Genomic DNA, 19,001 nt, shown 5'->3' on the forward strand with positions numbered 1-19,001 from the left:
TGTGGGCGGGGCGGGGCGTATCAGGGCGGGGCAGAGCAGGGATGGGCGGGGCTCGAAAGCGAAACCTTAACGGTCCTTTTGGGAGCTGAACTGGGAGCACTGGTGTGGACTGGTGAGTGCCCCAAGCTGGACTGGGAGCACTGGTGTGGACTGGTGAGTGCCCCAAGCTGGACTGGGAGCACTGGTGTGGACTGGGGAGCTGAGAGGGCTGGACTGGGAGCACTGGTGTGGACTGGTGAGTGCCCCAAGCTGGACTGGGAGCACTGGTGTGGACTGGGGAGCTGAGAGGGCTGGACTGGGAGCACTGGTGTGGACTGGTGAATGCCTCAGGCTGAACTGGAAACAATGATATGGACTGGGGAGCACCCCAGGCTGAACTGGGAGCACTGGTGTGCACTGGTGAGTGCCTTGTCTGGACTGGGGAGCTCAGGGGGCTGAACTGGGAGCACTGGTGTGGACTGGTGGGCTCAGGGGGCTGGACTGGTATCGCCGTACTCTAGACTGGGAGCACTGGTGTGGACTGGGGAGCACCCCAGGCTGGACTGGTGTCGCCCTACTCTAGACTGGGAGCGCTGGTGTGCCCAGGGGAGCGCCCCAGTCCTCACTGGTTTTCACTGGTGACTCCACAGGCTGTGTCTCGTTCCCGGGGAGCCCCACAGGGAGCACGGTCCGTACCGGTCCCGCCATGGCGCTGCCACCCTCCGGCCTCCTGCCCGGCGTGCTGCTGGTGGCCGATGCCCTGGCCCTGGTGTTCCTGGCGCCGCTGGTGCCGCTGCTGGCGCCGCTGGGCGCGCTGGGCGTGTGGCTCGAGGCCGCCCTGCGCTTGCCCATCCTGGCCGCGGCCACCTGGCTGCCGCTCCCTCGCCGCCCCTCCGGAGCCACCGCGGCCGCCGTCACGGTTGCCGCCACCCCCGCGGTGTTCGGAACCTTCCGGAACCTCCTGGGGCCGCCGGGGCCGCCCGGGGCTGCTGGCGACGCGGCGCCCGCCTGGCTCGGGTCACCCACGCCGCTGCCGCCCTGGCCATGCTGGCCTGGGCCGCGCCCCCGGCCCCCGGCAGCGTCGCCGAGACCCCCGGAGGGGTCCCCAAGGCTCCCGGCAGCGTGCGGCGCGCTCTGGCACTGACCTGGGAGGAGCGGAACGTCCTTGGAGCTGCCGTGCTCTGCCTCGTGCTGGCCGTCGTTGGTGGGTGGCTGTCCTGGTTTGGGGCAAATTTGGGAGAAAAACTCCAAAGAGGGCAAAGCAAACCCACGCGGCCCCTCCCCACAACCGGGTCAGGAAGGATTCCACAGAGAAAAGTGGAAAGAACCTGTTTATTTAACAGGCAAAGCACCCCTAGAACACAAAATGAACAATACCGGGTGACAGCACTCTGAAAAAGATGACAAATTCAGAAAGTCTCTCTTGGGGGTGGTTGCTCTGTTATCAGTCACTCTGTTATCAGTCCCTCTGGTGCTGGGGTAGCTGCTGCAGCCACAAGGTGCAAACTCTCGGTGTTTCCCAGGTCCCAGTCTGGAGCAGGTTTGAGTGGTTCCAAAAAAGGGAAAGGAAAAACAGTCCAGGGAAAAATTTGGACTGCTTAGCTAAAATAACTAATGAGCAGAAGCAAAAGCAAGAGCAAAGCAAAAAGCAAAAGCAGCACCATGTACTGTCCCGTCTCTGTGTCCCGCCAGCCGTGGGGGAGCAGGCTGATAACAAAACCAAAACAAAACTTTCACTCTTCAGAGCCAGCCTTGAAGGCAAAGAACATGATATCCTGCATAAACAGAACACATGAATGGGGACACAAGCATCCTAATGTCACCCTAGGACATTGACATGTGGTGACAGGTGCTGACACCCCAAATTTGGGCTCTGCAGCCTGAAATTAGGCCCCCCCCCAATTTGGGACGCCCCCCAAAATTGAATGCTTGCGCCTAAAAATTAAGTGCTGAGCCCCTAAATAGGCGATGACCACCCTAAAATTGAGTGGTGACCCTCCTAAATTGCGAGTTGACCCCTTCAGTTGGGTGCTGACCCTGCCAAAATGGGGTGCTGACTTTCCAAATTGGGTTCTGACCCTGCAAACTTGATTGTCGGTCCCCCAAAATTGGGTGCTGACCCTCAAACTTAGGGTCTGATGCCCAAAAATGGATGTTGACCTCTAAGGCCTGGGATCTTAATGTCCTGATCTCCTATGTTTAGGTTCCGACCCATGAAATTGTGTGCTGAACCCCCAAAATTGGTACTGACACCCTAAATTGGGTGTAAAATCCCTAAATTTGTCACTAAGCCCCCAAAATTGGGCCCTGACCTCTCTAAATTGTCTCCTGCCCAAATCATGTCCCGCCTTTCCCAGATTAGATCCCCGCTCCCCAGACGGGGTCCTGCCCCTCACAAATCAGGGTCCCCCTGTGTCAGTGTCACAGCCGTGGTGACACAGCCTCGGTGACACCCAGGGGAGATGGCGGGGCCCTACGTCACCGGGCAGGTGCTGGATGCCATCGGGAGTGGGGATGGAGTCACCGCCGGAGCTGTCGGGATGGTGGCGGCTGCTGGAGCCACAAGGTGGGTAGCAGCATCCCCAGGGCCTGTCCCCATGTCCCCAACGTCCCTGATGTCACCGTGTCCCCGCGTCCCCACAGTGTGCTGTTTTCTGGCTGCCGGGGGTCTCTCTTCATGCTGTTGATGGCGCGTCTCCGTCAGAGCCTGAGCCTGCGGCTCTTCTCCCACCTGGTGCACCAAGACCTGGACTTCTTCCAGGGAACACCAGCAGGTAACGGGCCATGGCCCAGCCCCATCCCACCTGACCCATCCCACCTGTCCCATCCCATCCCATCCCATCCCATCCCATCCCATCCCCCATCCCATCCCATCCCATCCATCCCATCCCATTGATCCCATCCCATCCCATCCCATCCCATCCCATCCCATCCCATCCCATCCCATCCCATTGATCTCATCCCATTGATCCCATCCCATCCCATCCCATCCCATCCCATCCCATCCCATCCATCCCATCGCACTGATCCCATCCCATCCCATCCCATCCCATTGATCCCATCCCATCCCATCCCATCCCATTGATCCCGTCCCATCCCATTGATCCCATTGATCCCATCCCATCCCATCCCATCCCATCCCATCCCATCCCATCCCATCCCATCCCATTGATCTCATCCCATTGATCCCATCCCATCCCACTGATCCCACCCCAACATCCCCATCCCATCCCATCCCATCCCATCCCATCATCCCCATCCCATCCCATCATTCCCATCACATCCCATCCCATTGATCCCATTGATCCCATCCCATCCCATTGATCCCATCCCATCCCACTGATCCCATTGATCCCATCCCATCCCATCCCATCCCATCCCATTGATCCCATCCCATCCCCCATCCCATCCCATCCCATCCCATCCCACTGATCCCATTGATCCCATCCCATCCCATCCCATCCCATGCCATTGATCCCATCCCATCCCATCCCATCCCATCCCATCCCATCCCATCCCACTGATCCCATTGATCCCGTCCCATCCCATCCTGTCTGTTATCCCATCCCACCACTCCATCCCCATCATTCCCATTCCCACCATCCCATCCCATTCCATCCTATGCCATCTTCCTGGCTTCATTTTACTCCAGTGTTCCATCCTGTCCCCATCCCACTTTCCCATTCTAGCCACTGTTCTGTCCCCATCATTCTCACTCCCACGCCTCCACCCTGTTGCATATCCCCATCTTCCTCCCACCATCCCAGCACCCCATCCCACCATCTCCATTCCCGCCATCCCATCTCCCCTGTCCCACCCCATTCCACCCTGACCATCTCCACACCCATTCCCATCATCCCATCCCTCTGGTGCCCATCACATCATTCCCATCCCGAATGGGATCATCCAGGATGGGATCGTGGTCTCGCCCACCACGATCCCAACCTCTTTTTCCGCCCTGCAGCTGAGCTCCTGGCTCAGTTTTCCATGGAAGTGCCACGGGTGTGCAGGGCAGCACCGAGTGGGGCCAACCAGCTGCTCCGGAGCCTGGTGATGGCCCTGGTGGTGGGGGGGTTCATGGTGGGGCTGGCACCGGGGCTGGCACTGCTGGCACTGCTGGAGGTGCCCCTTGGAATCGCCACCCGCCGCATCCAGAGCACCCGCAAACAGGTCGGGAGTACAGCAGGGAAGGAGTGGGAGGGGAGTGAAGGAAGGTGGGAATGGTGGAGCTGGGATGGAGGCCAGGGGAGTGGGATGGTGGGGATGGGATGGGATGGGATGGGATGGGATGGGATGGGATGGGATGGGATGGGATGGAGAACAGAAAGGAGGACGATGGAGGTGGAAATTGTGGGATGAAAGGGGATGAAGACAAAGGGAGTGGGATGGTGGGGATGGGATGGAGAATGGAAAGGAGGACGATGGAGGTGGAAATGGTGGGATGGAAGTGGATAAAGACAAGGGGAATGGGATGGTGGGAATGGGATGGAATTGGGTGGGATGGGATGAGATGGAATGGGGAATGGAAAGGGGACAATGGAGATGGAAATGGTGGGATGGAGGGGGGTAAAGACAAGGGGAATGGGATGGTGGGGATGGGATGGGATGGGATGGAGAACAGAAAGGAGGACGATGGAGGTGGAAATGATGGGATGGAAGGGGATAAAGACAAGGGGATGGGATGGTGGGGATGGGATGGAGAATGGAAAGGGGGACAATGGAGATGGAAATGGTGGGATGAAAGGGGATAAAGACCAGGAGAGTGGGGTGGTGGGAGTGCTGACATGGGGATAGAACGAAATGGTGGAGATGGGAGTGGTGTGGATGGGAAGAGAAGGATGAGATAAGGTGGGATGGTGGGCACGGGATGAGATAGCGGGGATGGGGATGGTGGGATTAGGACTGGGAGAATGGATGGGAATGGTGAGGGTGAGAGAGAAGGGTGTGGGATGGTGGGAATGCAATCGTGGGGATGCCGCGGGTGCGGTGGGACGGGATGCGGATGGTGGGCCAGGAGGGTGACCTGGGAAAGTTGGAGATCCCCCATTGCTGCCACAGGCGCTCCAGCGATCCATGCTGGAAGCATCTGCCCGCACAGCCGCGGGGGTGCAGGAATCGGTTGCCGCCATCGAGACCATCCGAACCTTTTCGGCGGAGGAGGAGGAGGAGGAGCAGCACAGACAGAACCTGGCCAAGGAGCTGAGGCTGAAGGAGCAGATAGAGCTGGAGCTGGCAATCTTCACCCTTGTCTACAGGGTCAGGGGGGACTGGGAATGGGAACCACAGGGAATGGGGATGCCAGGATCGGGGATGAGGACACTGGGAATGGGGGTACTGGGAATGGGGACACTGGGACCAGGAATGGGAAACCGGCTGAGATGGGGACACTGAGAGCAGAGTGGGGACACCAGGAATGGGGACAACAGAACAGGGACACTGGGATCAGCAACAGGCACGGCAGGAATGGGAATGGTGACATTGGAAACAGGATGGGGACACTGGGATAAAGGTTGGGAACAGCAGTGTGGTGGTGATTGCGGGTCCCCAGGACGAGAGAAGAGACGAAAATCTTGACTCCACGTTTCAGAAGGCTGATTTATTATTTTATTATATATATGATATTAAAAGAAAATTATATACTAAAACTATACTAAAGAAAGAGAAAGGAGACATTAGAAAGCTAGAAAGGAATGAATAATAAAATCTTGTGACTGACCAGAGAGTCCGACACAGCTGGACCTGTGATTGGTCATCGTGTAAAAACAACCACATGAGACCAACCAAAGATGCACCTGCTGCATTCCACAGCAGCAGAAAATTATTGTTTACATTTTGTTTCTGAGGCCTCTGAGCTTCTCAGGAGAAAAATCGTGGTGAAAAGATTTTTCAGGAAATGTGTCCGTGACACATCAGGATCAGGAACAGGGACAGATCAGGATCAGGAATAGGGGCATCAAGAGTGAGAGGGGGGCACCAGAACAGGGATGAGGCCACCAGGAACAGGGATGAAGACACAGAGATAAAGGAGTGGGATGGGGACAGGCGGAATGGGGACACCAGGAGTGGGTTGGGGGCAGATGGAATGGGAGACACCAGGAGTGGGTTGGAACGGGGGCAGATGGAATGGGGGCACCATAAATAGGTTGGGGCAGATGGAATGGGGAACCAGGAGTGGGAGAGCAGATGGGGGCACCATAAATAGGTTGCAGATGGTGGGCACAATGGGTTGAACAGTGGAGGGGGCACCATAAATAGGTTGGGGGCAGATGGAATGGGGACACCAGGAGTGGGATGGGGACACCACGAGTGGGTTGGGGGCAGATGGAATGGGGACACCAGGAGTGGGATGGGGACACCACGAGTGGGTTGGGGGCAGATGGAATGGGGACACCAGGAGTGGGATGGGGACACCACGAGTGGGTTGGGGGCAGATGGAATGGGGACACCAGGAGTGTGATGGGGGCAGATGGAATGGGGCCACCAGGAGTGGGTTGGAATGGGGGCAGATGGAATGGGGGCACCATAAATAGGTTGGGGCAGATGGAATGGGGCCACCAGGAGTGGGTTGGAATGGGGGCAGATGGAATGGGGGCACCATAAATAGGTTGGGGGCAGATGGAATGGGGCCACCAGGAGTGGGTTGGAATGGGGGCAGATGGAATGGGGGCACCATAAATAGGTTGGGGGCAGATGGAATGGGGCACCAGGAGTGGGCTGGGGGCAGCAGTGTCCCTGTCCCCACCCACAGGTGATCGAACTGGCCATCCGGGTCATGGTGCTCTTCAGGAGCCACCAGCAGCTCCGTGACGGATCCATCACTCCCGGGGTCCTCGTCACCTTCCTGCTGTACCAGGACAGAGTTGGCAGCCATGTCCAGGTGATCCCATGGAATGCGCGTGTCTGTCCGTCCGTCCGTGCTTCTGTCCCTCCCGGTGCCACCCCCTTCCTTCTCCCCAGGTGCTGCTCTACGGCTTCAATGAATTCCTGACCAACGCAGCTGCTGGACAGAAGATCTGGGAATACCTGGATCGGAAACCCGCAGGGAATGTCGGGGGGACGCGGGAGCCCCCCGAGCTTCAGGGCCACGTCACTTTTCACAAGGTCTCCTTCACATATCCTGGGAATCCAGAGCGCCCTGTGCTGAAGGTGGGTCTGGGGGCAGGTGGGGTTTCCCAGGCGTGGGAATTCTGGCATCACCTGCTGTCACGACCCGTCCTTACGAACGGGTTCCGTGAGGATTTGTGGATTGATCTCAGGGTGCAAAAAACACTGACACGGCACAGGGGATTTGCAGTGATAATCAAAACAAATGCAGCTTTATTGAGTGACCACAGCAAAATGCAATAGAGGGATTAAGGGAGAGAAAAATGTAGAGAAAGAGAGAGAAAAGAGAGAGAGAGGGAGTGGGATATAGCTACCAAACGTAGAGGTGAAGTCCTTCGGTCCAGTCCAGTCGAGGCTCCGCCTGTTACGTCGTGGAGATCTCAGAGGTGCAGTCCATCTGGACCCCAATCATACTCTTTTTCGATGGGGGAAGGGGGGTGGATTTTGTAACAGAGTAAAAGGTAGTTTATTGTATCTTCGGGGGGAAAGAATGGTGTTTGGAAAAGGGGTACACACAGTCCATGTTCAGCAGTGGGCAAGAGCCATTGTCTTCTTGGTCCGCTGCTCACACCTGCAACATCCATCTGGCTTTGGTCAGCTTGCCTCCCCCACACACCTCCCCCAGGTTAGGGGTCTCAGTCCCAGTCCTTGGAAAGAGTGTGGGACGGCCTTTTCACATAGGGATTTCATGTCTCGGACTTTGATGGAGAGGCTTCTTACATCTCAGTCTGTCTGTCACAGTGGTTGTCAGACAAGTGAGGGGTCTTCTGTGGGGGACCACCCAAAACTCAGGAGAAGTCCAGCCAGGCTGAGAGGTGGGACAACTTCCAAGGCTGGTGTTGAAAAAGGCAAGGTGCCCCCTGCTTCCTTTCATTGGGTTCAGTGTAGCATGCAGCAAACAACACCTGTGAAAAGAGCGGCTTAGCAATGCTCTCAGGTCTCGGGGCCTTGTTGGCATGTGGCTTTCTCCTTCCGAGCCAGAGATTTTTAGACAGTGGGCTCTTCTCTTCGGCGGTCCCCCAATGAGGATCGTGAGGCAGACGAGGAACGTTTCAGACAGGCTCTCACAGCTGCCCCCATGCCGCAGGATGTGAGCTTCGAGGTGCGCTCCGGGGAGGTGACAGCGCTGGCGGGGCCCAATGGCAGCGGGAAGAGCACGGCCGTGGCGCTGCTGGAGCGGCTGCGGGACCCTGGCAGCGGCACGGTGCTGCTGGATGGCATCCCGCTGCCGGAATATGAGCACCGGTACCTGCACCGCAAGGTGGGACAGCAGGGACGCTGGGAACACTGGGCGTGGAGTGGGGGAAATGGGGACAGGGGTCAGGGGACAATTGTGGCGGTGGTCACAGGGGTTTTTGGATGAGGGAAGAGACGAGGATTTGACTCCATGTTTCAGAAGGCTTGGTATATTATTTTATGATATATATTACATTAAAACTATACTAAAGAGAACAGAAGAAAGGATTTCATCAGAAGGCTAGCTAAGCTATGAATAGAATAGGAAAGAATAATAACAAAGGTTTGTGGCTCAGGCTCTCTGTCCGAGCCAGCTGGGCTGTGATTGGCCATTAATTACAAACATCCAATACGGGCCAACCAAAGATCCACCTGCTGCATTCCACAGCAGCAGATAATGAATGTTTACATTTTGTTCCTGAGGCCTCTCAGCTTCTCAGGAGGAAAAATCCTAAGAAAATAATTTTCCATAAAAGATGTCAGCGACAGACAATGAAATGGAACTGGGACCACAGGAGCATGGGAGCAGAAATGGGGACTCTGGGAAGAGGGATGGTGACGCCAGGAATAGGGTGGGGACAACAGGAAATGGGATAGGGACATTGGGAAATGGGATGGGGATGACAGGGATGGGGATGGGAAAAGTGGGAAGTGAGGGGTGGGGACACTGGGGACACAGATGGGGACAGTGGGATCAGGGGTGGGGACACTGGGGACACCAAGGTGGGATGGGGTCATGGAACAGGGGTGGGGACACCAGGAGCCAAGACAGCGTCACAGGGTTTGGTGCTGGGGCAGGTGGTGCTGGTGGAGCAGGATCCCGTCCTGTTTTCTGGAACGATCCGTGAGAACATCCTGCTGGGGCTGGAGCACTGCAAAGAGTCAGAGCTGCGGGAGGCCGCCACTGCTGCTGGAGCCATGGAGCTCATCCAGGGACTGGAGCAGGGCTGGGACACTGGTGAGAGCCAGGGGGATGGGGCACCCCTAGGGCACATCCCCCTGATCCCAGGATCCTCTGGCAGCGATGGGAGAGCAGCGTGGGAGGCACATGGTGGGGTGTGCAGGGCATCCCTGAGGTCAGATCCCACTGATCCTGTGGGATTGGTCACACAGATCAGATCGCACTGATCCCGTGGGATTGCTGATGCATGTCAGGTCCCACTGATCCCATGGGATTGCTGATACAGATCAGATCCCACTGATCCCATGGGATTGCTGACGCAGGTCAGATCCCACTGATCCCATGGGATTGCTGATGCAGGTCAGATCCCACTGATCCCATGGGATTGCTGATGCATGTCAGGTCCCACTGATCCCATGGGATTGCTCACACAGGTCAGATCCCACTGATCCCATGGGATTGCTCACGCAGGTCAGATCCCACTGATCCCATGGGATTGCTCACACAGGTCAGATCCCACTGATCCCATGGGATTGCTGACACAGGTCAGATCCCACTGATCCCATGGGATTGCTGATGCAGGTCAGATCCCACTGATCCCATGGGATTGATCACACAGGTCAGATCCCACTGATCCCATGGGATTGCTGACGCAGGTCAGCTCCCACTGATCCCTGGGTTGTCACACAGTCAGATCCCTCCTCCGCAGGTCAGTCCCACTGATCCCATGGATTGCTCCACAGGTCAGATCCACTGTCCTGATTGTGGTTGCTACGATCCATGTTCTAGCAACCCACTGCCCATTTATTAATGTTTCGGTTTGACCCCTGAAGAACTTTCCTGCCCCATTAGCCCACTCAGCACCCCTACAGTGTTCATTGTGGCAAGCTCCCTGTCTCTTCCTGTTCTTCCTCCTGCCTTCCCATTGTCACATGTCACTTCAACACCTTGAACCTTCCCAATGCCCCCCTAGATCACCTCACGGTTGCTGAGGTGGGGGAACATGGGGAGTAGGGGAAAGGGGAGGAACCTCTCGGGCTGGGATCCCGCTGATCACAGGAGCACAGGGGGCGGGAGAAGAGGGGAGAACTCCAGGGCTGCACCCCACTGATCCCCTGTGGTTGCTCCCGCAGAGGTGGGGGTGGGAGGGGCGGCTGGCAGCGGGGAGCGGCGCCGCGTGGCCCTGGCCCGGGCTCTGCTCCGGCGCCCAGCCGTGCTCATCCTCGACGAGGCACTGGATGATGGAGATGCTGGAGCGGTGAGCGGGGTGGGGTGGAGGGGGCTGGTCTGGATAGGGGTGCAGTTGGTGAAAATGGGTGTGATGGGATGGCTGGGATGGGATGGTGGGATGGGGTGGTGGGAATAAGGGATAATGATTGGGATGGAGTGGGAATAATGTGATGGAAGACAGGGATTGGATGGGGTGGTGTGGGTGAACGAGGTGGAGAAATAGGACAGGATAGTTGGATGGGAATGGTGAGGATGGGATGGAGACCAGGGGTGTAGGATGGCAGAAAAGTAGAATGAAGGAATGAAGACAAGGAGATGTGATGGGGGGGGTGGGATGGGGTGGGAATGGAGCAGATAGGAATGCTGGGATGAGCACAGAGAGATGGAATGCAATGGGAAGGGTTGGGGTGGTGGCGGGAGCGTGGGATGGGACAGTGGGGATGGGGATGGTTTGGACAGGATGGCAAAGTGGGCAAGGGGATGGGATGGAGAACAGGGAGGTGGGATGGTAAGAACAGGATGATGGGATTATGGTGGGACTGAGAGAAATGGGACAGTGGGGTGGGATTGGTTGGTTGGGACTGGGTGGGATCAGGTGGGACGGGGTAGGACTGAGTTGGGTGGGATGGGATGGGATGGGATGGGATGGGATGGGATGGGATGGGATGGGATGGGATGGGATGGGATGGGATGGGATGAGCGTTCTCTGAGTTGGGTGGGATGGGTTGGGATGAGGGTTCGGTGAGTTGGGTGGGTTGGGATAAGCGTTCTCTGAGCTGGATGGGTTGGGATGAGTGTTCTCTGGGTTGGAATGAGCGTTCTCTGAGTTGGATGGGTTGGAATGAGCGTTCTCTGAGCTGGATGGGTTGGGATGAGCGTTCTCTGAGCTGGGTGGGTTGGGATGAGCATTCTCTGAGTTGGATGGTTGGGATGAGCGCTCTCTGAGCTGGATGGGTTGGGATGGGATGAGTGTTCTCTGGGTTGGGATGAGTGTTCTCTGAGCTGGATGGGATGGGATGGGATGGGATGGGATGGGATGGGATGGGATGGGATGGGATGGGATGGGATGGGATGAGTGTTCTCTGGGTTGGGATGAGCGTTCTCTGAGTTGGATGGGTTGGGATGAGCATTCTCTGAGCTGGATGGGTTGGGATGAGCGTTCTCTGAGCTGGATGGGTTGGGATGAGCGTTCTCTGAGCTGGATGGGATGGGATGGGATGGGATGGGATGGGATGGGATGGGATGGGATGGGATGGGATGGGATGAGTGTTCTCTGGGTTGGAATGAGCGTTCTCTGAGCTGGATGGGTTGGGATGAGCGTTCTCTGCCCCCAGGCACAGCGCTGGGTGCGCACTGGGCTGGCCCAGACCGTGCTGGTCGTGTCCCACCGGCCGCGGGTGCTGGACGGCGCCGATTGCCTGGTGGTGCTGGAGCGCGGGGCCGTGATGGAGACAGGAACACCAGCGGAGCTGCGGGAACGCCGCGGCGCCTACAGCCGCCTGCTCCTTGGAGGAGGCAGCACTGGGCAGCCCGAGGCCCCCGGGATGGGCAGCGAGCAGGGGGCTGCATCTGTCAGGGAATAAAGGGGAATTAGCCCCAGTGTCCCCATTCCCGGTGCTGGTGTCACCAGCCAGCTCCTGGTGTCCCGGTCATGGTGTGCTGTGAATTCCCTTATTCCCACATCCTCTGGATCCCAACTCCCTGTGTCCCCACTGTGTCCCCCAGGCCCGCCCATTCCCTGGATGTGTCTGTGTCCCCTGTATCCACCATGTCCCCATGATCCCTGGTCCCCGTGTCTGCTCCTGGACGTGGGACAGGGAGTGGGAAATCAATCCCAAGGAATGGATCTGGGCATGGGTGTCACGTCCTCATCTCACTCCTGCTGTGCCCACTCCAAGCTCCTGATGTCCCCAGTCCTTTCCCAGTGTCTTCATCCCAGTTCCCGATGTGCTCTTTTCTATTCCTGCTTCCCTGAGAGGAAGTGCTGGGCACTGGAGGAGGGAGCTGGGATTTATTGCCCAAACCAGGGTATTTTTACATGAGAAATAAAACATTTTGAACAACTGTAATTCTTGTGTTTAAAACATGGGAAAACAGGAAGTCAGAGTGTTGGGAAGGGCTGCTGTGTGATGAGTGGGAGCAGCAGGATGAGCTCTGCCAGCAATTTGTGGCTTTCTGCAGGGAGCGGGAAGGGGTTGGACCTGCACCATGGATCATTCAGGTGGTGATTCCTGCCAGGATGAGAGTGAGAATTGGCGTCACCCTGTCTGTCCCCATCCCATGGGCTGGATCTGGCCACAGAGAGCAAGGATCCCAGCAGATCCTACTGCATCCATTGCACCCCAATCCTGCTCCACCAACAGCACCTGATCTGCTTTGGAATCCCCCCAGTCCTGTTCTGGAATCCCAATCCAATGCTGCTCCATCCATCCCACCTGATCCCGCTCTGCAATCATGCCCTGGTCTGGAATCCTGCCCTATACCCCTTCTGGAATCCCACACATGTTCTGTACCCGTGGCCAAGCAATTGGTTTCTCTGCCTGTTTCTGCAGAATGAGAGGATCCGTGGGATTCCAGCATGGATCACACACCAGGATTCGCCTGCACGGAGGTGATCCAGAGCTGGATCTGCCTCTGTGTTAGGGCACACGTGGGGGGTGAGGGGCGCAGGAGACAGACACCACTCACCCCGATGTTCATGTGGCAAGAGAGGGTTTTGTTTTCCACTCCCTCCTTTATACAGAGCATGTGAAAGGCCCGGTCTGGATGCTCTCATTGCTTTGAACTCCACACCCCTTTGGCTCCTGGGCCACTGAAATGCCTGCAGGCTTATGAGAGATCAAATTGGCCAAAACCCTTGTCACTGAGCCCAGGGCTGGCAAGGTGACACCAACATCTCACCCTTTCTTTTCTATAAATTTTAATTTACGTTATAGCTGCAGCATTTATGTCCAGGAACTGCTAGGGGAGAGCTCAGGTAAATATGCCCCAGGCATTAGGCTCATAGGTTACAGATTACAATTTGTAAAAACAGCAAACCATTTAACCCGTGAAGAAAATAAAACAGTCTGTAAGAACAAGAATCATTCAACCCTTATTAAAGGAAAGAAAAAACAACTCAAAACCTAGGAAACAATCTGTAGACAAGGAAAACAGTTTGTAAACAGGGAGATAATTTGTAAACAGATGAATCTTGCTGTGAACTGCAGTCCCAGATTTCCATGAGGTTGCCATCAGTCACTGATCACACGGCCCTGTGTCTGCTGAGGGTTTATCAGGAGGGGGCTGTCGGCATGCAGAGCAGCCTGGGTGCATCTGGCGGGTACCCACCGCGTCCCACTGTCTGTCGGAACACATGGATGTCCCCAGCCCCAGGAAATGGGGTCCCAGGGACCCCCATGTATCGGTAAGGAGGTCTCGTGCCATTGGGTTTGGGCAGCTGAACATCGCACGATTGCATTGGTGAGGAGTGATTTAGCATAACTGGGTGCTGGGATTTTCCTGATACTGTTAAGTGATCTAATTTGTATATAGCTTTAGCTATTCCAATCTATGGGGTCTCACCACATACCTCCCTTTTGTTTATTAAATATTCCTTTTCAGGCACCACGTGCTCTTTCACTATTGCTTGTCCAGTTGGTAAATGAGGGATGCTGGTTTGGTGTGATACACCCCAGAGCTGTAGAAATTGCCTGGTTTTCTGTGAGGTGTATGCAGGCCCATTGTCAGTTTTGATGGTTTGAGGAATGCCCAAGGCTGCAAAAGCTGATTGCCAGTGTGCCATGGCATCCTGTCCCCTTCCCCTGCGTGTACTGTAGCCCGTATTGATGAGGAAAAGGCGTCAATTGAGGCATGGGTGTACTTTAAATGACCAAATTCAGGGATGTGTGTGACATCAGCGTGCCAGATTTGCAAAGCACGCAGTCCACGAGGGTTCACTCCCATCTGCAATGGTGCAGCGTGACCTTGACAGCACAGATGCTAACAATATTACAAACCTCTGTGTTTGACAGCTGAAATTGCTGTTGTAAAGCTCGAGCATCTTGGTGGAAAAAACTGTGCAATGCCTTTGCTTGTGCCAGCACATCTGGCTGTGGTGCTGTCCAAGCAGGGCCAGCGAGCAGATCTGCTCTGGCGTTGCCCTCTGTGATAAAACCTGGTAAATTTGTGTGGCCCCTCATGTGTAGGATGTAGTACAGGTACATCCTGGCCTGGATGGTTAGACATATGAATTTCGGCAATTTAAACAGTTGTGCATTATCAATTTCTTTTAGTGGTGCTTGGTCGAACCTTTGTGCGATGTCAGCCACGTTTGCAGAATCAGTATTGAAATTTAGGGGACTGTCCTGGTTTAGGGCAAATTTGGGAGAAAACCTCCAAAGGGGGCCCCTCCAGAAAGCAAACCCACACGGCCCCTCCTACAACTGGTTCGGGAACGATTCCTTGGAGAGAAGTGGAAAGAACCTGTTTATTTAACAGGCACAGCACCACCAGCACACAAAATGAACAATACCAGGTGACAACACTCTTTCACTGCTCTGAAAAAGATGACAACTTCAGAAAGTCTCTCTTGGGGGTGGTTGCTCTGTTATCAGTCACTCTGTTATCAGTCCCTCTGGTGCTGGGGTAGCTGCTGCAGCCACAAGGTGCAAACTCTCGGTGTTTCCCAGGTCCCAGTCTGGAGCAGGTTTGAGTGGTTCCAAAAAAGGGAAAGGAAAAACAGTCCAGGGAAAAAACTAACTAATGAGCAGAAGCAAAGCAGGAGCAAAGCAGAAGCAAGAGCAAGAGCAAAGCAAAAAGCAAAAGCAGCACCATGTACTGCCCTGTCTGTGTGTCCTGCCAGCCGTGGGGGAGCGGCTGATAACAAAACCAAAACAAAACTTTCACTCTTCAGAGCCAGTCTTGAAGGCACAGAACATGATATCCAGCATAAACAGAACACATGAATGGGGATACAAGCATCCTAATATCACCGTAGGACAGCCCTGCACCCAAAATTCTGTCCTGCACCCACTGCTGCATCCTGAGTCCTGTCCTGCACCCCGAGTCCCGTCCCATACCCAAATTCTGTACTGTCCCATTCCCCAAACCCAAAGCTGCCCCCAAACCCCAACCCCACCCCTCGTTCATCACCACATCCCTGTTCCACACCTGCTCCCCACTCTTCCCCCTCTCCCACCCCTGTCCCACCCCCCAATTTATCCCCTGTCCCTGATCCCCTCCCTGTTCCCTCCCCAGCCCAGTCCTTCCCCGCAAGTGGGGGGCAGCAGCAGTGGCAGCCGGCGGGGGCCGGTGGAGCTGGAGGTGCTGCAGCCCCCGAGCCTCCTCACCCTGGACACGCTCCAGAAGTGCATCTTCAGCCACGAGAGCCACTGCCAGCAGTGAGTGTCGCCTGTCCCCATTGACCATCCGTAAGAGACGGCCTGAAGTTTCCCTCATTTGCCTCACAACCACCGCAAAGACAGAGATCCCTCATCTGCCTCACGACCACTGTGATGCACGGAGATTGAAGCCCCCTCCCAAGGACTGAGACTGAGACCCCCATAACTCTAACACAGGGGGCTGGCCGGACTGAAGCGAGATGTTTGCCAAGTGTTGCCTGCAGGTGTGTTCCCTGGACCAAGAAAACAATTGGTCTCGCTCACTGCTGAGAACATGGACTGTCTGTAAACTTACCTGTTCCCTCTCAGCGGTTTCAATAGACTTACCTGTTCCCCCCCTTGGTGGAGGACTGTAACAGAACCAAGACTTTGAGATTCTCCCTGACGTGACCAGACGGATCTATTGCCTGGACCACGAGGGTTCAGTCTCTCCATTGGTAGCTATTCCCCCCCTTTCTTTCTCTCTCTCTCTCTCTCTCTCTCCTTTATTCTCCTTTCTAATCCTTCTATCGCATCTGCTGTGGGCACTCAATAAAAGGTGCATTTGTTTAGAATAACACTAAAATCCCCTTCCATGTTGCTTTTGCACTCTGAGATCAGTTAACGAACGATCATGAGCCCCGCTTGTATGAGCGGATCATGACACCATCCTGGTGGCCCTGGTGACCCTGCCATGGTCCCTGCTGGCCATCCTGGTGGCCCTGGTGACCCTGCCATTGCCCCTGCTGGCCATCCTGGTGGCTGTGCTGGCCCTGCCATTGCCCCTGCTGGCCATCCTGGTGGCCCTGGTGACCCTGCCATTGCCCCTGCTGGCCATCCTGGTGACTGCGTAGGCCCCACCATAGTCCCCACTGGCCATCGTGGTCCCATCACTGTCCTGTTGGCCATTCTGGTGGCCTCAATGGTCCTGCTATCATCCACGCTGGTGGCCACAGTGTCCCCCCACTGTCCCTGGTACAGGTGGCCCAGCCAGTACATCCAGGCCATCCTGGAGCTGAGCTCGTTGGTGGTCCGGCGCCAGCTCCAGCCACTTCTCCACCCGTGGTGGCTCTACAGCCTCTCCTCTGATGGCCGGCGCTTCGCCCGCGCCGGTGCCACTGTCCACGCCGTCACTGCTGATGTGGTGCAGCACCGGCGCCGGGCACTCGCCTGCCTGGGCCACCAGGCCTGGCTGGACGGCCACCGGGGATGCAGCATGGACTTCATCGACCTCCTGCTGCTCACCAGGGCGGGGCTGGGGTGGTGGCCATGGGGACAGGGAAGTGGTCAAGAGGGTGGTGGTGGCCATGGGGAGATGATGGTGACCATTAGGGGGTGTTGGTCAAGGGATGGTGGTGGCCATGGAAGGGTTGGCCACAGAGGCCAGTAGGATGCTGGTGGCCATGGGGGGTTGGGCATAGACCGGTGGCCACAGGGGAGCAGTGGTGGCCATGGGCAGCACTGACCATAGAGCTGGTGGCCAGTGGGATGGTGGTGCCACAGGGTGGTGGCCATGGGGCAAGAGTGGTGGCCATGGATGGGATTTGGCCCCAGGTGGCCCACGGACTGGTGGCCCCAGTGGCCCATGGCTCAGCTTGCCCCTGCAGGACGAGAATGGCCACACCCTGTCGGGCGAGGACATCGCGGCTGAGGCTGACACCTTCATGTTTGAGGCTGAGCACGAGCTCCCAGGTGCCACTGGGGAGGAGCCACTCCAGTGTCCCCCCACTCACCCAGTGTCCCCACAGGCCATGACACCACGGCCAGTGGCCTGGCATGGCTCTCCTACAACCTGGCCGGCCATCCTGAGCACCAGGAGCGATGCCGCCAGCAGGTCCAGGAGCTCCTGGCTGGCCGGGACACTGCGGACATTGAATGGTGAGATGTCCACAGGGCCTCCCCGGTCATGTGGCTTGGGGACAACGGTGCCACCCCCGCTTGTCCCCAGGGAGGACCTGTCCCAGCTGCCCTTCACCACCATGTGCATCAAGGAGAGCCTGCGGCTGCACCCTCCTGTCACTGCTGTGTCCCGGCGCTGCACCGAGGACATCCCCCTGCGTGATGGCCGTGTCATCCCCAAGGGTATGGCATGGCCAGGGTGTCCCCAGTGTCACCACCCACCCTCATCTGCTGTCCCTAAAGTGGCCATTCCCATCCCACCAGGGGCCATCTGCCTGATGAGCATCTACGGGACCCACCACAGCCCAGACCTCTGGCCCGAGCCTGAGGTAGGGCCACCCTATGAGGTGTCCCTGTCACCGTGGTGGTGACAGCTGTGTCCCCTCGGTGTGACTGTGTCGGTGTCACCCCAGGTGTTCAATCCTCTGAGGTTCAGTCCAGAGAACAGCAAGGGACAGTCCCCATCGTCCTTCATCCCCTTCTCTGCTGGCCCCAGGTATGTGCTGGAGTGGGGACAGGAGTGTCCCCAAGTGCCACCCCTGTCCCTGGCTGGGGTCACAGTGGGGTGACAGTGACAGTGGGGATGTGGTGGCAGGAACTGCATCGGGCAGAGCTTTGCCATGGCTGAGATGAAGGTGGCAGTGGCATTGACACTGTCCCGGTTCGTGCTGCGCAGGGACAACGCGAGGCCACCCCTGGCTGCAAGCCCGAGCTGATCCTGCGTGCCCAGGACGGGCTCTGGCTGCTGCTGGAGCCACTGGTGGGAGTGGCCTGAGGGACACGGGTCACCAGGACATGGGGACATCCCGCAAGGCGGCTGTCACAGCCAGGGGAGGAGCAGGGAATAAATGGCAGCATCAAAGGGACAGAATTGTGGTGGTGGTGGGGATGTGTTGTCCTTGGCCGTGGGACACCCCATGGCATGGACATGTCAACCCATGGACTTGTCCCTTGGCCACTTGTCACCATCCATGCCATGTCCCCCATGTCCTCACCCATGGCCATACAGCCCCATGTCACCATCTATATCTGTGACACCTCCCCGTGCCCAATATCGCCATCCCCAGCCATGTCCACACCCATGTGTCGTGGGTTTACAGGAAGCAGGTTTTCTGAGAATGGAGTAGCCAGAGGCTAATAGGTGTCTAGATTTTAAATTGACACCAAGCTTGGCTACTGAGGGTGGATGCGCTTCTGAGAACACAGGAGTTAGAAGCAGAGCACTCTCTTGGGCTCGCTCTTTTGATTTCTGGCTAGCAAAGAGGCAAGGCTTCTTCTGCTCGAGCTGGGCG

General features: G+C 56.7%; 2 protein-coding genes across 2 annotated transcripts; both read left to right on the forward strand.

Moving 5' to 3' along the window:
- Positions 1 to 41: 41 nt before the first annotated feature.
- Positions 42 to 12,364, forward strand: LOC115915983 (antigen peptide transporter 2-like). Its single transcript, XM_030969682.1, is given in 13 exon segments — positions 42 to 112; positions 630 to 995; positions 998 to 1,183; positions 2,437 to 2,545; positions 2,623 to 2,753; positions 3,944 to 4,149; positions 5,038 to 5,235; positions 6,728 to 6,856; positions 6,937 to 7,125; positions 8,171 to 8,344; positions 9,118 to 9,277; positions 10,354 to 10,478; positions 11,785 to 12,364. Coding segments are annotated over 12 exon segments (2,166 nt in total). The 5' UTR covers positions 42 to 112; positions 630 to 685; the 3' UTR covers positions 12,034 to 12,364.
- A 1,379-nt stretch (positions 12,365 to 13,743) lies between these two features.
- On the forward strand, positions 13,744 to 18,484 carry LOC115915986 (cytochrome P450 4F4-like). Its single transcript, XM_030969685.1, is given in 11 exon segments — positions 13,744 to 13,856; positions 15,689 to 15,732; positions 15,735 to 15,831; positions 16,792 to 17,059; positions 17,418 to 17,502; positions 17,559 to 17,688; positions 17,759 to 17,892; positions 17,974 to 18,038; positions 18,123 to 18,205; positions 18,305 to 18,408; positions 18,411 to 18,484. Coding segments are annotated over 11 exon segments (1,197 nt in total).
- Positions 18,485 to 19,001: the final 517 nt, after the last annotated feature.

This window comes from Camarhynchus parvulus, unplaced genomic scaffold (genome assembly GCF_901933205.1).
Source record: "Camarhynchus parvulus unplaced genomic scaffold, STF_HiC, whole genome shotgun sequence".
Taxonomy (NCBI): domain Eukaryota; kingdom Metazoa; phylum Chordata; class Aves; order Passeriformes; family Thraupidae; genus Camarhynchus; species Camarhynchus parvulus.